This window comes from Rhopalosiphum maidis, chromosome 1 (assembly GCF_003676215.2).
Source record: "Rhopalosiphum maidis isolate BTI-1 chromosome 1, ASM367621v3, whole genome shotgun sequence".
Lineage (NCBI taxonomy): Eukaryota > Metazoa > Arthropoda > Insecta > Hemiptera > Aphididae > Rhopalosiphum > Rhopalosiphum maidis.
In genome coordinates, this window is record NC_040877.1 from 51477680 (window position 1) to 51496320 (window position 18641).

Below are 18641 nucleotides of genomic sequence, written 5' to 3' on the forward strand. Positions count from 1 at the left end.
TTATCAAGTGAGTCATTGTAATGGATATATATTATGTTAAAATTAAATTGAATTACATATTATTGTATGTACATAAAAAACGATTCTGAACGGAGACGGCTGGTCAGCGTGTATTACCACAGATTAAATAAAATTTTTATTACTGAGTAGGTACATTTCATGATATGTTTTTATGTTATACTATTGAATTAACTTATTTTACTGTTAGTATTACGGTAGGATAACATTTTTGTGGAAAACATCGTATTTATTATACATTAGAATTTGAACTTCAAACAATGATTTGGTAGGTACCTATGTTTATTTATATTTTTGATTTTTAGTTCCAGTGTAAATTAATTGTTAATATTTAACAAAATTGTATTAATATTTCAAACGTCAAACCATAATTTTTTTAATACAAAATATCAAAATATTATTGTAAGTAGTTTATTTATTTTCGTGATTTCAATGAAAATAATTCGTTTTTGAATTACAACAGAATCACAAAAATTATTTGAAGAAAAATAGGATTTATTCTTACGTATTTAAATTGCTATTTAAAAAAAATATTTTTATTTGTCGTAGCACAATTATTAATTATAATACGCTATACTTATATAAAATTGATGGTCCGCACTACAATTAAAAAGGTGGGAAACCGCTGATATGTAGTATATACTATATCATGTATTACTATAATATTATATGAAATGTACATTTTACATTAGTTTAAAGGGACCTCCTAAGTCCTAATAGGCACTTTGTATTTATTATAATAAGTCACAAACTTAAGTAAAATATTTCAAATAGTTGTACGAGTATGACCAATTGCCGAATTATTTATATATTTTCTTATACATAGCTAACCTTTGATGTATCATTTTTGTCTATATACAATTATTTTGAAATGTTCACAACAATGTTATGTGCCGCTTACATTTAAATAGTATAATAATGGTCTGTAGTCTATAGGTATGCGTATGCATATATGGTTAAAACTATTCAAAGACAGCGTGTATTACCTAGTACAATTTCATGAATTCTTACAATTTTTATAATTTTAAACGAACTAAACTATTAAGTATTAACCGGTTAGGGTTATTGTTTTATTAACTCGTTATCGTTATATTCTCTGAAAATATTAGACAATTTAGCTAATTTTCGTTTGGTTTTTATTCGAGTAAATATTACGAAAATAATTTTAGTTAAATCAGTGGTGACTTGAACTTTTTTCCTCAAATTATATTAAATATTTTTACACCCTCCTAAAATCGGATAATGTGGGTTTTTTAAATAATTATGGTTTAAAGCTTAGGACATTTTTTTTTTGCTCATCAAATTTCTTCCTAAAGACCCAATAAATTCTCCCCTAGATATAAAACTAATTCATTCAATATTTTTATTTAATACTTAACCACGCCTAAGGTACTGTTGTCTATTTGTTTAGTAATATTAGTTTTTAGTTATTACTGTACATCTTCCGCTGAGTACACATAATATAGGCTATATATATTATACTTATTATTTATAATTTATTTATCAACCTTTAAAAATGGTCCTGCCTACCTTTTCCAACCAGAAGACACCCACCCACCCATTAATATTTTTGCGAATCACATGTTTCAAAATATATACTCCCTTCGAGTCGCCGCCACTGATTAAACTATTTTTAAAATTCAAATAGGTAGGTAACTGTCGATTTGTATACCTATGTAAATGACTAAATTACTTTACATGATCACTCAGAAATTTAAAAAGAGTACCTATATTAAAATATTACATAATTAAAAGTCTAAACAAAACCCTGCTATAAATATTTTTATCATATCACATATAATATATTATTGGAAAAAATTATCGACAAAATACAAAATTATTTAATCATGTACGAATTATATTTATTTATAAATTAGAACTTATGTCGTTTATAATTGTAATAAATAAATACATGTCAACAAAATTTACAAGTTTTATATTATAATATAGGAATGATCAGATCCAGTGATGGGATTCGAACATAACCTGTTAACGTATTTTGAGATCAAATACAATTCGATCACTTTGATTTAATTAAGAAGTTGTTTATACTCTTTCGGTTAAGGCCAAAAGCTATATATGTTGTATAAAAGTTCGTTCACTTACGGGTTGTATTCAAAACACTGCACAAAGTCCGTTTAACTTTAAGAAAATATTTTATTAATTATTTTATTATAAGAATACTTTAACGGCACAGTATTATACGAATCGGCTACTTATTCACGACTAACTCTTGCTTATTCTACGTTCTTGTCTTGGCGACGCAGTCGCTTACAAAAAAAAAAAATACACATATTGCTTACATTACTATATTATTGTTTAATATGCTTATTAATCTAAAATGTATGCAAGTGTTACTAACAAAGTGATGCAGTTCGACAATCCCTGATACTGTATAAAAATCTTAAATGACATAATTTTGTATAGTGGCGACATTTGAGGTTTTAATAAAGTTTAAGCAGACCAATCTGTTTTCAATGTTTTCATTGCCACTTTTTCTTCATAATAATAAATACATGCATTTTATATATGCTTGTACTATAAGTAATGAATATATTTACATTGAAGTTTTATACTTAATATTTTAATAAATTAATATAAATATAACATTGAAAAATTGGAATTTGGAAATAATTTTGATCATGCACTTATAACATTTATACATCTATAAACTATAAATAATATACGCATTATGGTTTTCATAATAAATTTAAACTTTTATGTAAATATTAAACAGAGCGGGGCACCTTAGTTGCATGTTGCGTCCCGTTAAAAAGGTATACATGAATTGCGTCCCACTATATTGGTTAGGTAGTAGAATTTTTATTTCGTTTTAAGGGGTTTTCTGAGGTATATTTTTAATAGTTATTTAATTAATAAGTTTTAAATACGTTTTATGTAAGTAGAAATTCAAATCTAAAAGTTTCAAGTGCAATTTTTGGGATTTTTTCAACTTTGTTGCAATTTTGTTGAATTTATTCATTTATACAACTATTTTAGCTAATTTTTTTTGGTAGAATGTGAGATTATAATTCATAATAGTAAATTTAAAACATTTATAACAAAACGTTGTTATTTATAACTAATAAGCAAGTTCGTTCATCGTCATTCGTCATTGTGAACAATAAAACATGATTTCTATTCTACCTATACTATATCGATTATCGGTAAAGATTTGTATTATATGTATGTGTATATAGCATTTAGTTTCGCAATGTTTTGAATTTACCAAGTTGATATAAAATATTTGATTAGGTAGGTACAGTATCTACTATTAATAATATTGTTGTGTTTAGTATATATTTTACTGCAGTTCAGTCTTCATTCTTACTTAGTTTTTAGTTTTTCGTATACCTACGTGAGTTGTGATAACTGTTTACTTTTTATAAATTATTTAGAATGGAATTGCAAAATATTATAAGTGAAAAACAAAAGCATTTGAAAATAATTGATAATTATAAGTTCTGTTTCCATAAATGTTTGGCTAATAATATTCAACGTTGGAAATGTACGATGAAAACATGTAAAGCATATTTAAAAATTAATGAGAATGATTATGTCTTACTTAACGTGAGTGACACTGCCCACAACCACGACGCACTATCTGAAGCAATTATAAATCGGCAAATTGTTAGTAATTCTCTTAAACGAAAAGGTATACAAGAGTTATATGAAAGACCAGTTAAACTAATGCATCGACATTTAAAAGAAAGTATTGATGTCAGTGTTAAAAATATATATATAATTTTTGTTAACTTTGAAGTTTCTATTCACAAGGCAATTTAGAAAATTTGGCCAGAAACATAAAAGGATGCAGGTTCACCTAGGACAATCGTGGTGGCGAAAGATGCAAGACCTGGGCTTAGCTAAAGAATGTAGGTTGAATGTAGAAGTTGGCAACTATCTATCATATATTTTTGGATTATCGTTTTTGAGTCCAGAGGAAGTTGGTGATTTTTTTTCATTTGAATTATCAGAAATACAACCAATTGATTCTAAAGTTGTAGATTTCGCTGACTATTTAGTTAATAATTATATTTCAGAAGAATCACTTTTCCCTCCATCAATATGGGTAGAAAAGAGTTCAAGTTTATAGCGAACGACAAACGCGTGCGAGTCTTTTCATAAAAAATTTAATAGTTTTTTTAATAGTTCCCATCCAAATATTTATACACTTTTAGATGTTTTAAAGATAATGCAAACCGATAGTGTTATGTTAATAAAAAGCTCGCTAATTTCTGTATGTCAATATAGGAAACCACGCCGAAAAAATATTATATTTGATGAAAATCAGATCAAAAAATTAAATGAAAATAAAATAACAAGGTTAGATTTTGTAAAAAGCTTATCTAATAAATATAAACCTAATTTTTTACTGACATTTTTATTGACAACATTATTATTATTATTTATTAATTAACTTATTTATTATATTAAGGACTATATTAATTTTGATTGGATTTAAGTGATTTAACGTTTATTTACTTTTTTATTATATTTGATAAACAATGTTTTGATTGACTTATATTTTATTTATAATTGTTATTTATTTTTGTTAGTTATTTAAGAACCCCTGATTTAAATACACGAATTGCGTCCTATACTTTTTGGGACGCAATTCGTATATACCTTTTTTACCGTTCGCAACTCGGGTGATCCCAAACAGAGACCAATAAGACGTAGAAAAAATAAAGGTATCAAAGTCTATAAATCCTGCCACACTTCAAATTGTGCGCCTATAGAGTATAAGCTAAAATTAATGAAAAAACTTTAATAAAAAAATAAAAGTAAACATTTTTTCATTATTTAATTTGAAATAAATATTTCAATTTTATATTTGTATAGTTATATATTTGTAAAAGTAAAGTTATAATACAGTAGTAAATTTTTTGAAAGAATACAGATAGTAAAAGACTAGTTTTTAATTTAATGTCAAAAATTACAATTATTCAGAGTTCATTTTACAATAAGAATTGGTTTTCTAAAATTCATCATCTTTTATAACCTTTATTATTATATTATTTGTTTTTTATTGGACTTGCATTTTAAACCCTTTATATGGCAAGGGAATATAAATATACTTCCCAATTTCCCACGAAAAAAAATGAAATCCTGAAGGTTCTGTTCAATAAATCATCGGTAATGTGCGCCAAAGCAAATGTTATAATATATAACTAAACGCAGAAGATTGTATAATCTATCACAGAATAGATGATCTCTTTTGTGTGTATATTGCATTTATCTTTTATTATTTCTCTATTTAGTTCACGATTTTAAATATTTTCATTTTCTTATGCTAGTTGTGCTTAAGTAGTTAAGTAGCTCAACTTCAAGAAGTATCTTTTGCATACAAAAAACAATTTTAAGCGGAGACGAGCTGTTAGCCTATATTATTAGTATAATAATATCATTGATGAATTAATATACAATATATTTAATCAATGCTAGTATCTTGCCTATTTAATTGCAATTAATTGTTATGACAATTTATTTTAGTATTAATAATACGGTATAGACTATAAACACTAAACAGAGTAGGCAGACAACAGTTTAAAACTAATATAACTATTTTTTAAATACCATTGCGTAAATAGTAAAATATTATAATATACGTAAACATTTCTAGTCTCCACGAATTCATTATTCTTTGTTTATATGCACAGATATTATATAGAATAAATAAAATATTTATTATAGATATTCAATATCTATATAATTGTGTTTAAAATTTTTAATATCTAATTATTCTAATTTAACGTAACGTTTGTCTCAACAAACTACCAGATCGCGCCAGTGAGCTTCAAACAATAATCTGGCGATAATAAAAGATCAAAAGGTATGAAACATTGACTGGCTGGCAACACTGGACTATTGGCATTATCTATGGCATACGACTACTTTTCTTTATTCTCTTTGGAAATAATTCAGTTCAAAATTAGTATAATAAAAATGTTGTTTATTAAAAGCGCTTTCACAGCCCACCGCAAACGTGAAACGTGATAACTGATAACAATCGTGAACACACGGTCCGAAATCCGAATAGGGTTTAATTACGATTAAAAAGATAAAGCCCTTTTTTTAAATTTAACTTTTAAGTAAAAATTACCTTCTCACAAATTCATTATGGTAAGTTGCCGTTTGGCGTTCATTGTTTGTACTTACATTGTCTTCATAGTCATTTATTTTAAATATTTGTCATTTTGATTTTTTTTTTTACAGAAACCTTTAATGTTACAAGGGCACGAGCGTGCCATTACTCAAATTAAGTACAACAGAGAGGGTGATTTATTGTTCTCGTCTGCTAAGGACGTAACACCAAATGTTTGGTATTCATTGAATGGTGAGCGTCTTGGTACATACATTGGCCATACTGGAGCTGTATGGTGTATTGACGTTGATTGGAAGACTACAAAATTTTTGTCTGGAGCTGCTGACAACACCTTAAGACTATGGGATGTTGCTACTGGTAATAGATATTAAAACTTTCATTTAATAGTTTAAAATTAAATTATTTTAAAATGTATTTGCAGGCGTGGAAATTGGTAATATTAGTAGTAATTCTGCTGTGCGTACATGCTCGTTCAGTTACTCGGCTGATCTCGCCAGCTACTCAACAGATCAGGCTATGAAACAAGATTGTGAAATTTTTATAGTGGATGCTCGAAATGACGAATCTTTTAGTAAGTTACCAATCAAAGCTATAACATTTTAACTGTACTGAACAGTGACCACATATAATAAAAATTCAATATTTTATTTTAACATTATAGGTGTATATATAACGTGTAAGAATATAAGTAAAATATAGATAGATTAATATAATAATGTATTATTTCAGATGGTTTATAATTTACAACCAACAGTATGGTGTTAATAGTATTAATTAAATATGAGGTTATTTTTGTTTTGAATATTTCCAAATCATATCAATTAAATTTAATGTTTTTCATGTAAATTAAAAACAAATAGTATGAAAGTTTATTATATCATCTAAATATTGTGTTTTACTTATTTAAACATAGTTATTAAATAAACATGTATGCATATTAAATCATTAATCATTATAATATTTTATTATAGAAAGTAGTGCTCCGATTTTAAGAATGACTGTACCAGATTCCAAAGTAACTTCTTTAATTTGGGGTACATTGGACCATACAATCATTACTGGACACGAAGATGGTGCCATTACTCAATGGGATTTGAGAGTATGTATAATCTATAAGAAATAAATTTATATTAAATATATTGTACAATCAGGTGTCAATAAGTCAAATTTTAAGGGGGATAACAATACATTATACAGTAAAAACTTTTTATAATGAAACTCGTTACAACGAAAAACTTTATGTAACGTAAATATTACATTATAATGGTTAGTTTGATTTATAATCTATTAAATAATTCTTATACTCTCTCTTTTACGAAAACACTTTATAACGTAAGAAATCTCTTGGTCCCTTTAAATTTGTTATAGAGAGTTTTCGCTGTACTTAAAAATCTATATTATAACTTATTTAACTTCAAAAGACATGAAAAAATTGAGGTTTTGAGGTTTTTGAATTATTAAGACTTGCCTGTGTATATAAAATATGTAAATATAATATTTATATAAATTATTATAGACTGGTAAAAGCATAGAAACTGTAAAAGATCACCAAGGATCAATCAACGATATGCAAAAGAACCGACAAGGTACTATGTTTGTTACTGCATCAAAAGACAAAACCGCAAAATTGTTTGATGTTGATGATTTATCAGTACACAAAGTTTATGTGACTGAACGTCCTGTCAATAGTGCTTCGCTTTCACCTATATACGATCATGTTAGTATACATTTTATAAAATTTGCCTGTATATTTCATTTAAATCTAAATATTGTGTTATTACTCTTAAGGTTGTATTGGGTGGTGGTCAAGATGCTATGGATGTAACAACAACAGCTGCACAAGCAGGAAAATTTGATGCCAGATTCTTCCATGTAATTTTCGAAGAAGAATTTGCAAGAGTTAAAGGTCATTTCGGTCCAATAAATTCATTAGCATTCCATCCCGATGGTGAGAGTTTCAGTACTGGCGGAGAGGATGGTTTCATTAGGGTACAATCATTTGATCCATCTTACAAAGAATTTAGATTTGATTATTGATCATTTATTTTACTGTTGTCAATAATTAAAAAAAAAAAAAAAAATTTCTAATAAAATATTTAACATCAATTGTTTAATGTTTATCGAGACATTATTTTATTACAACCCATCTAATATGTTGTTGGATTTTATCGATTAGTTAGCCTTGTATTCTTTTAATTCCTTTAATTACCCAATTTTTGTTGCATTTCACCATACATATAAATTTCTAATTTTAAAGTTAGCTTACTATGAAAAATATATTATTTAAATGTTAACAGGACACCATGCTTGCATTTGTTATCTCTGACTAACAAGCATAAAATATAGCAATTTTATATTCAGTAATTTACTTTATCTTGATTAGTTTTAAATTTTAATATTTGGATGAATTGGATGAAATAACCTATTATGAAATTTTAAGTAACATAGAATTTATTTTGTTGAAGATACTTTTTTAATATTTAAAGCAAGTTATGAGCATTTTTAAACTATTTCACTCATTTATCATTAATTTTAAATTTAGTACCTACCAATGAATAAATAATAATAAAAACAATATTATTATTTTTAAGTTTACGAATAGGTCAGCTTAAAGTAATACCAACAATGCTGAAAGTAATTTTGTTATGTTTGACACATGTGAAATGGAGAAAATAATTTGTTAAAGTGAATTGCTAAAAACTGAATGCTGAGCTTAAATTTATTATGTTATAAATTTGCATTGGGTGTAGCAACTTGGTGTGCTCTTAATATAAACCACACAGTATATAATTTATTTTTTTTTAATTGTTTTATGAATTATAATTTATTACAGATATCCATTATGTTTATTTAACAACTAATGTTGAAAAATTATTTATCAGATTTTAATTACCATGAACTTTGACATTTCTATATATTTTTTTTTAATTTAGAAAAAATATTTATGATATAAAATTTGGTTTTTAATCACGGTTTAATCCTAATTAGTATTTAATTTAAAATTGTCATCAATTAACACCATTTTGTGTTATTTCATGCACAAATATCAAACATTGTGAATTGTATATACTATATAATATACCTATGTGTTATGTATGTGTGTGACATGTGTGCAACATGTCTCTTGATTTAAAATTATTTTATAAAATACTTAAATAGTTAGATTATATAAATAGCTTAAAATTTATAAATTTTGAACTAATATCGATCAACATAATAGTTCAAATAAATTTTTGAAATTCTTAAGTTGCTAATAACCTTAATACTCATGGCTCATGAAAAACATTGTATTATTATGTCTTCAAACCTTAACTATTAAAGATTGGAGATTGAACTGTATTGAAAAAATAATTTCATAATTATTAGCATTAGAATAGATATTTACCAGAAGAAATGGACCAGCCCAACCCCGTGCCGTGCTGGTAGGTATACAAACTAAACGGGAAAAGTAGGAAGTCGGCAGTCGCGATCACTTTATGAATAAAATAAATGTTTTATATTACATTAACTGTAAGATTGTATTGAAATTATTATAAATTATAATTTATAGGCAATGATTTTGGTGATACGACGATATTTGCAGTATTATTGTATTAATTCTTGCGATTAGCTGTAATCGATGTGTAAACGAAGAAAAATGAAGAAAGTAACCGAAGTCTGTGATTAGCCGATGTACCTAGTATACCTAAACACCGAATACCTTCTCATTGTAGCTTGTCGGTATTGGATGTTCACACGTATTATAATGTTCTGCAAGTCGTTCGTTCGGCTATTGGTTTCGTCTACTTTTTTATTATTTTTCAATAGTACATTTAGGTAATAAAACGCTGTTAATTATATTATATTGTTATAATACCTGTCTACAAGTTGAATACTATGTTCCACTGTATTGTGTTACTCAGAAGGTGCGCAGGTGAGTTCAATGGCGTAATTGTGGGGGGGGGGTAACTTGCCCCCTGACGATTTTTTGAGAGATAAGGTATATATTTTAACTGAGGAGGAAAGGTGTCAGAGTTTTGATAATAATAAATATATTATATTGCTTCCCCCTAGATTTTTTTCTAGTTATGCCACTGAGTGAGTTGATTACCAGAGACTTTTTGTATTAATAGATTTCCAGCGTGCATATAATATAATGAAATATACATTTCTTTTCTATGGTGATATATAATGAATTATTGATTAGGTACCTACCAAAAATCAGCCTATATTAGTGTTATCCGAGAGACGCACCGCATGCACCGAGGTTGGCTGATCCAATTTGCAGTTACCGACACAGCTAGTGATAAATGTATTGTGTACTTAGCAAAGTGTGTTGGGTACAGGGTAAATACCTACAAACTTCCGTAGCGCGCTTTTTAATATGCACTGTACAGCGCATTTCCGAAGTCTGGTACAAATCCTCCGGCGCGTTAGGTACGCAAGTCAGTTGCGCTGTGCCAAAGTCGGTTAAACTAGAACACGATTAATTTTAAAACGTTTTTCGAGTACACTGATGTATGCTGTCTAAAATTATTATTAATAATTAGTATCTAATTGCCAATTATATTAACAGTCTTCTATTATAGGTATTTTCAACAACATAAAACTGTAATAGGCACTTTATTTCAAGTTTTTACTAAGTATGCCGTATGCGTTAGTTAAGACAGAAAAAAAAATGATCAGTTTAATCATATTTAGACTAATTGTATTGTTATATATTTTCTTATATCGTCTAGTTATTAAAATTCATTTATATTTCAATAATCCCTAACTACCGTTATATCTTTCAATAAATACATTGCTGTATAGAGTATTGTATTCATGAAAACTTCAAGGAAATTTGTATTTTACTGCTATATTTTACTTATTACTGAGTTATTATAGTTATTATTTGGGTTGAGGAATTCTAATTTTTTATGTTTGTCTAGGAAGGTATAACAGGACAATGTGGTTAATCTTATTATGTTTTATAACTCTAGGAAATTGGGTACATATCAAATTGTATTTGGATATTTTGTCATTACTGCGTGATATAAATGTATTTTTAAATAGGTACCTTTATTAGAACAAATATTTAGAACGTATTTTTCAATTATTTGATTCAGCAAAGTTAGTGTTGAAGAGTTGAACAAATAAAAACACTTGGAAATTGTCGATAGAAAAATAACAATTTCACCATTCCATGAACATCGTTTCCGGGCTTAAATGACAAAACTACCTATAACACTACGAGCACACGTATATTATGCACAACACGTGTAAGTAATTAACTATAGTTGTTCGTGATAAATTGTCAAAAGATTATCGTTCATATTCGTGAAGTATTTTCATATAGTGTACTACAAAAAAAATATATATAGTTTTTATTTAATTAACTTTTTAATAATAAGATTTTTTTTATGTACCTACTTACTTAAATATATTATCATTTGTCATATTTCTGTTTAAAATTATGAACATCGAATACATTTTTTTTTTTTAGTATATTTTGAGTGCATAAGAGTGTTCAAACACACTTTTCGAGATTTTTATGTATTAGAAACATGTATTATGAACATTTTTTTTTGCTCTATCGCTTCTATCCAATTGTCTCCTACTTTAAAAGTTTGGTACTTAACTTAATCAAAGAAAAGGAATATAAACAAAACGCGTGACGTCCGGTTTGATCATATTCATAATTTATTGAATAGCGACGAATTAAATTACTGCTACAAACCAATAATTAAAAAAAAAAATAACAATTGCATCTAATGTTATTTCATTATTATTATTATTATTATCGTTGTAAGTATATTATATTTTTGGCGAGTCGCGTATACGTTCAATATTTTTTTTCCTATGTACAGTTTGTACACTAAATGCGTACCAAACGACAAAACTACGACGTCGGCGGTATGAGATTCTCATGAAAAATCGACCACCCTGGATGATTGCGGTCACCTGGCTTGGCTTACGACTTCAACATAAGTAAATGTTACCATGGTGGTCGTATTTTCGGGCAAGCACAAGTTGTCTCACAAGTAATTTTCATTCACTATATGACCATTATATATGTAAAATATTATTAAAGTCAATTTTTTTTACATTTTTAAATTATTAAAAATAACATTTTTCTATTTTTATTGCTATTATTTTTACGAATTTACTTTTTTGAATACGATAGTATACGTTACAAATTTTGGAGGAGTAGTTAATTAGTTAAAGTGAAGGAATATTTCTTTATGATTATGCTATTCCACTCTGCACATTTAAACTAAACCTTTAAATACTTATAAAACAACTTATAACTTATTATTTATTCAAAACTCGATTTTTATACATTGAAGCACTCTGAAAAATATTAATATGTAAAATTTAAAACGTAATATTAAGTAAACATTTTAAAACGATAAAAGATAAAAAATATAATTTTTTTTCTAAATTATAATTTTTATGATTTAAAATTAGGTAAAAAAAAATGTCTATAGTTTTCGAAAGAAATAATTAGTGTCTAACGTCTAAAAATGACCTTGTAATCTGTATATATTATAGGTATGTATAGCCATGCGTTCACACATTCTTATATCGGTTCAGCGCAGGGGTCCCTATAAGACCTTAAAACTTTTATGCCTCTATATTAGTGACACGTATACGATCGACCGATATGAAACGAGATCGATTCGAATATAGATCACAGTTTCCGATACGGATTGCGCGAACCATAACTGCAGCGTATACGGTTATATTACACTTAACTGCGTTGCAATACGGCCCGACGTTCAATAATAATAATGTATTATAAATTTATAACGATTAACCACGTAATGTAATGCTAATCGACTGAGCCCACGCGTTCCTACAGCCGAAGAATAAGAATACTCGATGATGGAGAAAGCTATTAGGTGAAATCTACAAACCACGAACGTATGATTTATAATAAATTATGCATTATATTATTGTCTTATCGTAGAGATTAGCAATATTTTTACATTACAACCGTATACCGTGCACACATGCATCTATGTACCCACATACCTCGAGTCCAGACATTATACAAATAATAATAACAACAAAAAAATTATGTATTATGACGTGTCGTCGCTGCAGTCGTGTCTGGCCAGGGTTAGGGAAATACGAATCTATGTGTACTGCAGAATCATCGAACACTAAGCAGTATTAAATTTAAACAGAATAACATAGGTATATATAACGAGTAATGACTAATAACCAATAATTAATAAATTATTAATAATAATGTAGGCATATATTATGTAGGTATAGGTCATGGTCAATTAAATTTGTAATTGACATAACATAGGTTCAGTGATGCGAAAAACAATAACTTCTATAGGTCGTTATTATTATTATTATTATTATTGATAAAAAAAAACACATGATGTTTTTAATGTTATTATTTATTATTTCTAAAATTATATTGACGAGCATAATATTATATAATTTAAATCGCTACATAATGTAAAATCAAATCAAACTATTACTCGATATCGGAATATAATCAACTCGTTTGTTATTTGAACCTAATTTTTATGGATCACATAGCGCGCACATTGTTATTATTCTTCTTTATGTGTAGCGTAGATCAAAGTTTAAATTTTAAAAACACCCATCAAAATAACAATAAATTACTTGTCGTCGTCGCCTATTATACATAAGTATAATGTGATACCACATGTGCATGTGCACGTATCGAGGCACCTATGTGGCTAGCGCGGGCTATACATTATATTATATATATGTTATCCATAATATTATCCACGAGCGATATAAAATTATTCTGTCCGCGAAACAGATGTCATTGCTCTTCAAACATACCTAAATAACAAATAGACTTAATGGACATGAAAACATGTAGTAATGTTCGCTTTGTTTTAAACGAAATTATAGTGTTATTTCACGTTTTTTTTTAATAAATGGATGACATCACTTTAAGTTTTATACGAAAAGTGTAAAAATATCGCGTGAAACAAACAAGATAGTAGAAATGCATAAATCATTATTATATTGACAGACCCGCAGACGACTGAATTACATATTTACCTGCGACAAACACAATAATCATGCACTGATTCGTATATTTTGATAATATGTATTGATGTCGTAAAGAAATCATCGCGTAAAATTTGAAATGTTATTAGGTGTGTATTGTTGATTTTATTTGCCGCCAATAAAAAGGAATAGATATACGCGTTTAAAATTGTTGATCATTTTATTTTGATATTATTACTATTAGGAACCGTTTTGTCATCGTGATGCAGCTGCAGTGTCGACAAAATCAATCGACTGCATATTTTATTGTTCTACACATTATATAGTGTCGATCTATCAAAAACCGATAAATCCGCAGTAAATCATCTGTCTTTCGTTTTCACTGGTTTGACATATAATCAAGTTGCCATTATCAACGACCGTGTGAAAATATATCGTTTGGACTAATGCTCGACTAAAATGTCAAGTAGAACGATGTATTAACATTTTTAAACCATTTTATAACAATAATGTGGAATATCTGAATAATATGTATACTATTATACAGTTACAACGGTTATACAATATAGACTATAGAGTATACCTATATACTATATTATACATTTAAAAAAATGTGTAGATAGACTACGATCATTATTAATTCTTGTAAATATTTTACCTAACGCATTATTATTATTTTACCAGGTGTAAAACATCAAATTGGTTCTGTATGATGGTAAAAATGATTGAAATGCATACACGTAACGAGTGATTTATTATGCAATATGCATAGTGCATAAACTCCCGTTATAGCAGTGAGTATGTATTATAGGTACCTATAAGTTCATCGTACATTGATGATGATGAATAATAATAAATTTATTTTTCAATATAGACAACGGAATTACAATATATTAGGTATATTATCACGAAGTTACTTATTCCTGAACACGTAAAGGTTATTATTATAATATTGTATTATGTACGTAGGTATCAAAAAAATGCTCAAATACTACACTTAATATATTTAATTAATCATATGTTATAGCTTTTCGTAATTCGTATTATAACTAGCAAGCCCTGATTCCGCAGCTTAGTGTGTACCTACGCCTACGCCCGCTAAAAACTTTTCTTGGGTTGAGAATGAAAATCCAGATTCAAAAACTATATTTAGTAAAATTGTACGTAAGGTACAATATAGGTATTATATTATAGGATTTATAGTATTAAGTACAAGTAAATAGAAATAATTGTATGAATTTTAAAAAACGACTGGTGGCTGATGACGAAAATAGTCAACAAAAATAATATTGTCATATTAATATTATATTATTGGCAAACTATGACATGTGTAATAGTCAACTAAAAATGTCAAATAAAACTTTTATGTATTAGAAAATGTGGTCAAGTGGTTACTGCTCTTTTTTACGTAAAAATTCCAGTTTTTCCTAATTTATTTTTTGTTTTTTTCATGATTATTTTGAAATAATTCATAAACTGTTTGCAAAATGTTTTAACTGACGGAAACGATTAAAAATACCAACAAAAAAAAGTATTTTTACAAAAATGATATAATCGTATTATAATATAATTTAAAATTATAAGTTAAACGATTGCGTCCGTTCGCTCAAAATTGAATAGCTATCTACATATTATAAATATAAATGCAATACGGGCCAATGTACACATAACAAAAAATGTTCGCAATAGTTTGGCAGATAGTGTACTGCTAAGTAAAATTGTAAGACAACTAAATAACATTTATACATTTTTATATTATACAGGTTGATATAAATGTAATTATGTGTCTATATTATAATAATGCTTATTATTTACATTAGTTATAATAATCAACAGTTTATATTATAAATGTACGACGGAAAGAAGTTTCCTTTAAAATCCTGTACTTAAACAGTCAGTATATAAATAGTCGTTGTTATATTTTCTACCGTTACATAATATTACATGACATTTATAAAAAGTCATCTACTCTAATCCATTGTTAGTTTTTGTGTTGTTTATTTTTCAGAAAAAAAATTGGCAAATATACAAATCTGAGATAATTCTGTACAAATAAGTTCTCTACTTGATACACATGAAATCATATATATGCTATATAAAAATATTATATAATATCGTGTACCATTCTGACTTCATCGACCACAAATATTAATAAATACCCTGGCGCAATTCAGATGCAGTAGTTCAGTTGCTAGATCTAAGAAGAATATTAATAAAATAACAATAAAAGTAAAATAGTTCTACACTAAATCCGGTCGAAAAACCGGAAGTTTTGGTCGCTTTGCGAACCAAGTGAATTATTTAGTCTTAAATCTATAAAAATAGATAAGAATATATTATTAATTTAAAAAAATATACAAGTACGTATTACGTATGAATAAAAATTATATATGCTTTGGTTTACGTATATGTACATTGTATACAAAAGATACCCGTGCCGCACTTTACATAAAAATGTAATATTGAGATAGAATTAAAAATACAGCATCACAGCGAGTATTACGTCAAAAATAAAATATTATCTCTACTTGTAAGTTACTTAGAAACAACGTGGACTGAAATTTGGACATATAAGAAGTAATCGCCGATTACCATAATTTTCTATAGATATTTGGAATTATATTAATTGTCTTAGTCATGATGATTTACCAAGGACGAAAACATAACAACAATATTCATGGCTAACATAATACATTTTTTGCATTAATCAATTTTACAAAACCAATTATTTGGCAATCTATCGATAAACTGAAAAAAATATGGCTTTTAAGTGACTTAAAATGTCCAAAAATTAGAATCTAAATAAATACATTATTAAAAATAATAAACCAAAAGGGCAGAGAGCATAATTGGTAAATAGCCCTGTATATATTTTTACTAGGACGTTTATTATTTCAATATTTTCTATAGCAGGGGTCCGGAACCTTTTAGTGTAAACTATTTTTCAAATAATTGCAAAATCATAATTTTCAAAGTACAGTACCTACTTGAAAAAACATGACGTATTACAATACATGACTGTTTATTTCACTAAACAATCTCATCGGGAATTGGTGAGCATTAAAATCAATGATAAGTCTTGAATTTAGAAAAACTTTATTTCGTTATAATATTGTTCTTTAGTACGGTTTATATTGGAATATGGCGTAGTTGTCAGGTGTCCGTGTACTGCTAACGACTCGCTGGTTTCTTCGTTCTGCTGATTTCTTGTTAAACATCGGATATCTTCAATACGATTATTCTCTTGTTGCTACTAAATTAGGACTTTCATCTTTAGCCGAACGCAGGCGTATATCATTTGCGTCAAGTTTATAAAGGATTGCGGTTTGGTTAAGTTGATTCATGCAATTTACTATCCTTCATCAATGTATGGCCCATCCTCGTCAATTCCGTTCTACTGTTCCTTTTATGTCCCTATATATTCGAATAATTATATGAAAAATTAACCTATTAGACGCTTAATAATAATAGCCAATAATTTATCTATCTTATGATTATCATAATTTTTTAAAAATGTTTAGTAGAATTTACTAATATATCTTTTTTTTTATTAAGGACACCAAGAATATACATATCTGTATTAATTTATATAATAAGTAATAAAGGTAATTGATTACAGGACTGGACGGCTTGATTGAAGGGGGACTTATCTTTTATGAGTATTATTGTGCCTAGTTACTGTATTTATGTTATTATTTGTAAATTTTTTCAAAAGAGTTTCAAACCTGTTCATCATAATAAAACTAAAATAAAATATAATTGAATTTTAAATTATATTTTATGGGTCTCCCCATATTGATTCATAATCCAAGGAGCTGTGAATTGCATACTAAAGGAGCCGTAGGTGTCCAACCTTGATCTATAGGTATATAGTTTTTGCCAAACTGTAAATCACTGTCACGCATATACCGACACCACTTCTACATTTTTGCCATGATTATACTATTATGTATTATTTATTTATACCTATATGTGGCTTGATTCAACAATTGTATTTTATTAGATATTTAAATTTATATGTGTATATAGTTTTTTATTTTACCTTTTTTGAATTATAATATATTATGTACCATGTACTTACTTACGTGTCAGTACTCAGTATACACTATACAGTATAATCAAGTGCGTGTTTTGAATTTTTTAATATTTACATAAAATAACTTTAAGTTATTGTTAATAATTAATTATAATTACAATAATGTAAAATTATTTTTTTTACATGCAGTTAAATGTACGAACATATGAATGTACTATAATACACCGTGTCTTTACAGATATATGACATGAACACAATTAATCGTAAATAATCACGAAGGTGACAGCAAGGCATTGAAAGTTTGGTTTATTAAGTGCTTTGAGCCGACTATTATAAAAACGAGATTCTAACTTGTACACATAATATGTGATGCGGTAACATCGGTAACACATTTTGAAACTTGAACATTTATCTAGAATTTTCAATTTTTCATTGCACCGGTATTTCAGGTATATCAGGTTTTCTAAAATTAACGTGGACATTTCCAATGTGTGCGCATTGCAGCTATGG

At 27.3% G+C, this 18641-nt stretch overlaps 2 protein-coding genes across 2 annotated transcripts; both read left to right on the forward strand.

Moving 5' to 3' along the window:
- The first annotated feature begins 3417 nt into the window (after window positions 1-3417).
- On the forward strand, window positions 3418-3804 carry LOC113550194. The gene has a single exon (XM_026951895.1). It carries the CDS (start codon window positions 3418-3420, stop codon window positions 3802-3804), a length of 387 nt encoding a protein of 128 aa, XP_026807696.1.
- Window positions 3805-5983: 2179 nt separating this feature from the next.
- On the forward strand, window positions 5984-8247 carry LOC113560749 (eukaryotic translation initiation factor 3 subunit I-like). Its single transcript, XM_026966803.1, has 6 exons — window positions 5984-6144; window positions 6238-6484; window positions 6549-6698; window positions 7099-7226; window positions 7644-7844; window positions 7916-8247. The coding sequence occupies exons 1-6, from the start codon at window positions 6142-6144 to the stop codon at window positions 8162-8164; spliced, it is 978 nt and encodes a 325-aa protein (XP_026822604.1). The 5' UTR covers window positions 5984-6141; the 3' UTR covers window positions 8165-8247.
- Window positions 8248-18641: the final 10394 nt, after the last annotated feature.

What these genes read in the sequence shown, in the direction of transcription:
- LOC113550194 (XM_026951895.1), top strand. Translation starts at nt 3,418, where the DNA reads ATGGAATTGCAAAATATTATAAGTGAAAAACAAAAGCATTTGAAAATA.
- LOC113560749 (XM_026966803.1), top strand. An exon ending in TCGAAATGACGAATCTTTTA is followed by an intron (nt 6,699 to 7,098) that starts GTAAGTTACCAA and finishes ATTTTATTATAG; the next exon opens with AAAGTAGTGCTCCGATTTTA. An exon ending in TTACTCAATGGGATTTGAGA is followed by an intron (nt 7,227 to 7,643) that starts GTATGTATAATC and finishes AAATTATTATAG; the next exon opens with ACTGGTAAAAGCATAGAAAC.